Source organism: Kogia breviceps, chromosome 10 (assembly GCF_026419965.1).
Source record: "Kogia breviceps isolate mKogBre1 chromosome 10, mKogBre1 haplotype 1, whole genome shotgun sequence".
NCBI classification, from domain to species: Eukaryota; Metazoa; Chordata; class Mammalia; order Artiodactyla; family Physeteridae; genus Kogia; species Kogia breviceps.
In genome coordinates, this window is record NC_081319.1 from 57403508 (window position 1) to 57411005 (window position 7498).

The 7498-nt window shown below is 50.9% G+C and overlaps 1 protein-coding gene across 2 annotated transcripts; it reads left to right on the plus strand.

The window, feature by feature from the left end:
* The first annotated feature begins 1079 nt into the window (after window positions 1-1079).
* EOMES (eomesodermin) lies at window positions 1080-6087 on the plus strand. Of its 2 annotated transcripts, none has more exons than XM_059076731.2 (6): window positions 1080-1951; window positions 2948-3102; window positions 3734-3855; window positions 4278-4436; window positions 4527-4588; window positions 5349-6087. In XM_059076731.2, the coding sequence occupies exons 1-6, from the start codon at window positions 1080-1082 to the stop codon at window positions 6085-6087; spliced, it is 2109 nt and encodes a 702-aa protein (XP_058932714.1). The 2 variants fall into 2 exon arrangements, with proteins under 2 accessions (XP_058932714.1, XP_058932715.1); XM_059076732.2 differs by having other exon boundaries at window positions 5406-6087.
* Window positions 6088-7498: the final 1411 nt, after the last annotated feature.

Consider the following 7498-nt stretch of genomic DNA (forward strand, 5'->3'; position numbering starts at 1 on the left):
GATGGCTTCTGTCCTCAAGGACTGCAGTGTGCTCTCGCCGCCCCTGGAATCCCAAAAGCCCAAAGCCGGGTTCCTCTCCACAAACACTTCCCACTGAGTAAAAGGGTGGGGCCGAACAAAAAGTGGTTCCTGCTTGTTGAAGGCCAGAGAGTCCTCTCCAATCGGGAAGAAAGTGTGCCTGAAGTTACAGCCCCCGACGAGGGAAGAGACTTCCTTGGGCCTCTCTCCAGCTCGTCCCAGATCCCCAGCCTCAGAGACCGGTGCCTCACTGCAGGCCATCAGCTTGCAGAACATTTCTACCTCCGGCCTCTAGAACGTGCTCCCGCCCCCGCATCCCCCGGCTCAGAGCGCTGTGATGACCCTGCTACGGAGACCTCAAACCCTGTTCCACTAAATTCCAGCGAAATACACCAGGATTGATTCTCACAGCAGGACTGAGTCTCAAAAAAAAAAAAAGAAAGAAAGAAAGAAAGAAGAAAGAAAAGAAAAACAGAAATAAAATCAATCTAAAGGAAAAGAAAGTCGCGGGCTACTTGATCCAATTAGTAAATGCCTAATTGAATTAGTATCACCCCCACCAGCCAATAGGAGGGTCCCGAGGCTGTGGGGCCGCGAAGCCCCTCCCTGGCCTCACATATATAAAGCAGCCAATGACAGCCTGCAAGTTTTCCAAGTGGTCAACTTGACCGATAGTTTTTCAGTCGAGAAAGGCAGAAAGGCTAGCGCTGGTGGGTGGATGGGGAGAGAGATCTAAGACCTCTTCTTCCCGTGTGTGCGGGGGAGGAGGGTGGAGGTCCAGAGAGGCAAACGGGACGCGGAAGGAAAAGGAGGGGGCTTCTCGGTCAGTTTTCGCCTCCTGTCTGAAAATTCAGTGCCCTTTCATTGTGGAAAGGGCACTGGGTTTGGGACGCGCGAGTGCGCGCCTTAGCGGTCCGCGTGTCGCCAGGTGGGTAACCGGCACAGGAGGAAGGGGAAGTTACCTTCCCCTCGGAAGAGGGCGCTGGCTCCCTCATCCTGCCTTTATAATCAGGCCGCGGCCGGAGAGGAAGCAGCCAGCTGCCGTCTGCGCTCTGCAAAGCATGCAGTTAGGGGAGCAGCTCTTGGTGAGCTCGGTGAACCTGCCCGGCGCGCACTTCTACCCGCTGGAGGGGGCGCGGGGCGGTGGCGGTGGGAGCGCCGGCCACCTCTCGGGAGCGGCCCCCTCGCCTCAGCGGCTGGACTTAGACAAAGCGCCCAAGAAGTTCTCGGGCAGCCTCTCGTGCGAGGCAGGGAGTGGGGAGCCCGCAGCCGCGGGTGCGGGGGCCCCCGCGGCCATGCTCAGTGACGCCGACGCCGGGGACGCCTTTGCCCGCACCGCGGCCGTGGCCAAGCCGGGGCCCCCGGACGGCCGCAAGGGCTCCCCCTGCGGGGAGGAGGAGCTGCCCTCCGCCGCCGCCGCAGCCGCCGCCGCCGCCGCCGCCGCCAGCGCGCGCTACTCCATGGACAGCCTGAGCTCGGAGCGTTACTACCTCCAGTCCCCTGGGCCTCAGGGCTCCGAGCTGGCCGCGCCCTGCTCGCTGTTCCCGTACCAGGCGGCGGCCGGGGCGCCCCACGGATCTGTGTACCCGGCTCCCAACGGGGCGCGCTACCCCTACGGCTCCATGCTGCCCCCCGGCGGCTTCCCCGCGGCCGTGTGCCCACCCGGCAGGGCGCAGTTCGGCCCGGGAGCAGGCGCGAGCGGCGGAGCGGGCGGCAGCGGCGGGGGAGGCGGCCCGGGCGCCTATCAGTACGGTCAGGGGGCTCCGCTGTACGGACCGTACTCCGGGGCAGCAGCCGCGGGTTCCTGCGGAGGACTGGGGGGTCTGGGGGTTCCCGGCTCCGGCTTCCGCGCCCACGTCTACCTGTGCAACCGGCCTCTGTGGCTCAAATTCCACCGCCACCAAACCGAGATGATCATTACGAAACAGGGCAGGTGAGCGCAGCGCGGAGGGGCCCCGAAGCGCGGGGGCAGAGAGGACCTGTGTGGTCCTGAGGGTGGCCGGGAATGGGGGACCGCCGCCCGCCCTCTCTGCTCTTGGCTGGGAGAGTGAGTTTCCGTGCGCAGCCAGTGGAGACGCCGCATCTCCAGTCCGATGTCCCTCCCGTCCGCGCACCGGCGGTTTGTGCAGGGCGCTAAGGCTACGGCTGCTTCCCCCTTTCCCTCTCGTCACCCTCACCTGGACTGACGAGGAGGAGGCGGAAATGGAAACTGGGGCTTGTCCACAAAGCTGGATTTCCTAGGTACGCCCGGCCGGTGGTACGCCGGTCCCTGAAGGCGGGCGAGGAGCCGCGGATGCGGGAAGGCTCCAGGGGTGGCTACCCTCTCTGAGCACAGGACATGGGCTCCCTCAGTTTTAGGCGCCAGGGTCTCCGCGGGGCGCATCCGGGGGACGAGCACGAGGACCAGAGAGCCGGCAACAGGGGCTGGTCCGGGTAGTGGGTTAGGCCGGACCTGGAGTCAGACAGGGCTGGGGTCCCAGGCCTGAGAAAGTTCGGATACACATCCCACTGCGGGCAGTGGTTACTTCTGGGGAAGGTGAGGGGTGGGTGCTAGGAGAGGGACGTCCAAAGGGGACTTTTAGCCTTACTAGTAGAACTAATTTTTTTTTTTTTTTACGAGAACAGCTTAATGTTCTCTGGCACTTGTACATGTAAAAAATAATGATTTTTAAACATCGAGGAAGAAAATAAATGAGCATCTGAAAGGGTCAAGAACTTGAGTGAGTGGTGCAGAAGGGCGGGGATTGGGGCAAATTATTTCAGAAAAGAGATGTTCTGAGAGTTGCCAACTCAAGAATATTTTACGTAGTGAGGGCCACTTTATCTACCGGTATTCTGTTCGTCTGTAGACTTCTAAATGTCGTCCTTAAGCGTGGGCCTGTGCCCGGGCGTTCCGATGTAAATCTCCTGGTTCTATTCCCTTGCACAGACGCATGTTTCCTTTCTTGAGTTTCAACATAAACGGACTTAATCCAACCGCCCACTACAACGTGTTCGTAGAAGTGGTGCTGGCGGACCCCAACCACTGGCGCTTCCAGGGGGGCAAATGGGTGACCTGCGGAAAAGCCGACAATAACATGCAGGGTGAGGAGAGAAAGGGCCTGGGCAGGGTGCATCGGCGGGAGCCCCCGACTCAAGACACCACACATTTAAATCTCACATCCCTCCCTCCACATCCGGGACCTGGAAGTGTTAGGAGTTTCTTTGTGTTGATTGTTTGATTAAGGGAGAGAATTGCTAAGTCAGACTTCTTGCCTACTAGTATATAGAATTTTAACCATGACCCTTCCCTCCACATCCCTACCTTTGAGAAAGGAATTGCTGTAAACTCTCCAGGTGACAAGGGCTCCTGACATTCTAATCTTCACTTGAGAAAAGGCCTCTCCAAGGTTGAGTTCACCATAAAAATCCAACCACCTTCCATCAGATCTTGCCTGTCTAGCTTCAGAAGCCCCCAAGTTAACCTTCAAGAGGCATCGCCTACTGGCTCCATTTTTGCCTTGTCCAAGGAAGGCTGGAAGCACAAGGGCCCTGGGAGGGGAATCAGTAGAGTCTAGTTGGTCTCCACTGGCCTTCTTAAACTGCTAATGATGGGAGACGTGTTCTAAGTCTAGCTGTTAAATCTTGCCCATAGGTAGTAAATAACCCTCCCCTACCTCCATTTGCAAACAGCCCTTTATGCTTGGGTTTTGTGTTTTGTTTCATTTTCTCTTAGGCAACAAAATGTATGTTCACCCAGAATCTCCTAATACTGGTTCCCACTGGATGAGACAGGAGATTTCCTTTGGGAAATTAAAACTCACCAATAACAAAGGCGCAAATAACAACAACACCCAGGTAGGGTGACAGAGGAGGTGGTGTCTTCTGGATGTGAACCTCTTTTCTAATGAGTTTCCGTACTCTTCATTGTATTTGTAATATTTGCAGGTACCTGTTGCTTGCCTCTTTCTAGTCTTTTTTTTTTTCTTTTGACCTTTCTCATTTTTTTTAATTTTTTTTTTTTTCCTACTGGATTTCAATAACAGTGAGTTAACTGTTAGGAGCAGAAATACTGAAATCTTTTGTCGACTTAGGAAACCAAGAGGCAAGAGTGTTTATTCAAACACACATACCCAGCTATGTTTTAAGTTTCAAAAATGGCAATAGAAAAGTTAGCTGTTGCTGGGGAGCAAGCAGGAGTCGCATTCCAAAATACAGAATTTGTCAAAATCTACTTTACTTTTTCAATTTGGCAGCTCTTTTCTCTGTACCATTTGCAGATGATAGTCTTACAGTCTTTACACAAGTACCAACCACGACTGCACATCGTTGAAGTCACAGAGGATGGCGTGGAGGACTTGAACGAGCCCTCCAAGACTCAGACCTTCATCTTCTCAGAAACGCAGTTCATTGCAGTGACTGCCTACCAAAACACCGATGTGAGTGCCCCATGGTCCCCAAGAATCCCTGAAGCTCAGTCCAACGTGAGAGAGAAAACACTCAATGACTGTTTTTTCTCCCTTGTCTAGATAACTCAACTAAAGATTGATCACAACCCGTTTGCAAAAGGCTTCAGGGACAACTATGACTCGTAAGTGCACCTTTATTTTTCCTCGCCTGGTCATCTTTGAACACGACATATCGAATCAGACACTTTCTTGAGACCATATTCTAGGAAGAGCTTCCACCGTTGGGATTTTTGCCTATTTTTATTTTTGCATATTTTTGGCCTTGACTAATCTTGCTTTAGAATTTTCACAGAAGGGTTTTGTTCATTTCTAAAGAAATGTTAAGGGCTTAAAAATGAGGAGTTTTTTTTTTTTAACATTTGAGTGGAGATTTGAAATTTTCATAATCTGCATTTATATGCCTTCCTTTCCATTTGATCCCAGTTTTTTTTATTCTCTCAGGAGCAGGGATTATTATTCCCTCTCATTTTTTTACATAAGAAAAACCTGACACTAAGAGGATGTCATTTTCACAACATCAAACAGCAAGGCCCCACAAATGCCTTTTAAATCTGGGATTTCTACCCACCAAGGCCAGCATTCCTTCCCTACCACTGAAGGGAGAGTTGCTCCAAGTTCTTCCAAGTTCTAGGACTTGCAAAGATGGATTTTCTACAGTTTAAATGCTTAATGCCTGGGAGGAAGCTTTTTCTTTCGTGGTGGGAAATTTGGCCGCAATGAGCCAAGTCCAGTTAAAATGGGCCAGTGCATTCCCTACTACCTCTACCCCTCCACTTCATAGACCAGCACTCCTGCTCTAGAGCCTTCTTCATTTCTGGGAGGTAGATTGTATGGGGACAACATTAGGGTTTTTTTTTTTAAGTGTTTCTCTTTATATTGTAGCATGTACACCGCTTCCGAAAATGACAGGTTAACTCCATCTCCCACGGATTCTCCTAGATCCCATCAGATTGTCCCTGGAGGTCGGTACGGCATTCAGTCCTTCTTCCCGGAGCCCTTTGTCAACACTTTACCTCAAGCCCGATATTATAATGGCGAGAGAACCGTGCCACAGACCAACGGCCTCCTTTCACCCCAACAGAGCGAAGAGGTAGCCAACCCTCCCCAGAGATGGCTTGTCACACCCGTCCAGCAACCTGGGACCAACAAACTAGACATCGGTTCCTATGAGTCTGAATATACTTCCAGCACCTTGCTCCCATATGGTATTAAATCCTTGCCCCTCCAGACATCCCATGCCCTGGGGTATTACCCCGACCCCACCTTCCCTACAATGGCAGGGTGGGGAGGTAGAGGTTCTTATCAAAGGAAGATGGCAGCTGGACTCCCATGGACCTCCAGAACAAGCCCCCCTGTGTTCTCTGAAGATCAGCTTTCCAAGGAGAAAGTCAAAGAAGAAATTAGCTCTTCTTGGATAGAGACACCCCCATCCATCAAGTCTCTTGACTCCAATGATTCAGGGGTGTACACCAGTGCTTGTAAGCGAAGGCGGCTGTCTCCTAGCTCCTCTAGCAATGAAAATTCTCCCTCCATAAAGTGCGAGGACATCAATGCTGAAGAGTACAGTAAAGACACCTCAAAAGGCATGGGGGGGTATTATGCTTTTTACACGACTCCTTAAATAGTTATTTTAACCTCGTCAAAATGAGCTAACTTTTTGCCAATGGACTTGGTGGTGTTTTTTGTTGTCTTCTTTGTCTAGGTTGCCAAAAAGACGTTTGCCTTCCACCCTGATGCATCCCGTTTTGTGCAATTCTCTAAAAGAAGGTGCCAAAGCTTTTTGATTGCTTCAGGTAACTGAAACAAGCGTAGCATTTTTTCTTCTTTTTTAATAAAATTAATGGAGGACTTTCAAGTGTTTTTAAATTTGAAGGTGATTCAAAGTTATGGATTTATTTATTGGAGACACTAGACATTCAGAGAACTGGGCTGTGAAGATTGAGTGCCTAGCACCATCAAAGGTGTTGAAAGCTTTGGTTCTCATTTTTATTTGTAAATCTGTAAGCAAATAGAAGCCCAGAGTGGTAAGATGTTTTGCTTCTGGAATAGAAGGGTGGGCCTTAACCTTCAACAAGGGACTTTTGCTGTTAACTTTCTGCTAGGGATAAAAGATGTTAGGCCTGGGAGGCAAGAACTTTGTGAAGGTGCTGGTTTGACCTGACTTTGATTCTTCCCAGGCTTTTGAAACAAGCCATGTTTGCCCTAGTCCAGGATCGCCTCATGTACTAGGCCTCTGCTGTGTGCCTGGGTGGCTTGTAGGACTTAGGAGACAGCAAGGGAGGGGGGAACCAGAAAACAAACAAAAACGGAGAATTTTAAAGCGTACAGTTGTGTGCTTAGATACACTGTAGAATAATGTGGAAAATATTGTACAAATAGTCTACGTAGGTATATGAGATTATGTAAAATTGGTGCTTTGGCTTTGTAAAGAATTTGCAATTCACCGGACCACAGCTGCAGGAGCAGGGGAAGTTTCGTCATCCCCACAACATATGGGAATATTCTGTTTACTTCTTAGTTAAGAATGTATTCAGCTACTGTACTAACTTGAAACGTGCTAAGGAAAACCCCCATGTCATCCTCTTCCTTCGCCACCCCCACTTCCCAACTTGGTAATGTGAGGAAACAGAAACCTGACGCCCCAGCTCCTATAGGCTTTCTAGAGACCTTGGATTTTTATGTACAGTCGTAGTCATTTTTAATAAATGTGGTTCATTAAGGGAACAGGCATAGCCCTGTCTTCTGTACAATGGGTTTTCATCTTTGTTTCAAAAATCTTAGTTTGCTTCCTCCTCCACCCTCCTCCAGCAGGAACCCTGTCCCACCAACCCACTCCCGCCCCCCCACGTAAGCCTCTAGAATCTAAGTGGACAGTGTCTTCATTGAGGGGGTGGGGATGCTCTTGTTTATCTTTTTTCCTTGAAGATGAATGGGGTTATTTCCTCACCACACTGGGAAGTCTGGACAATGGAGATTGGAGCTGGGGAGGGGAGGAGGGTTGCCGCCGAGATGCAAGATTGCCCACAGCAGGC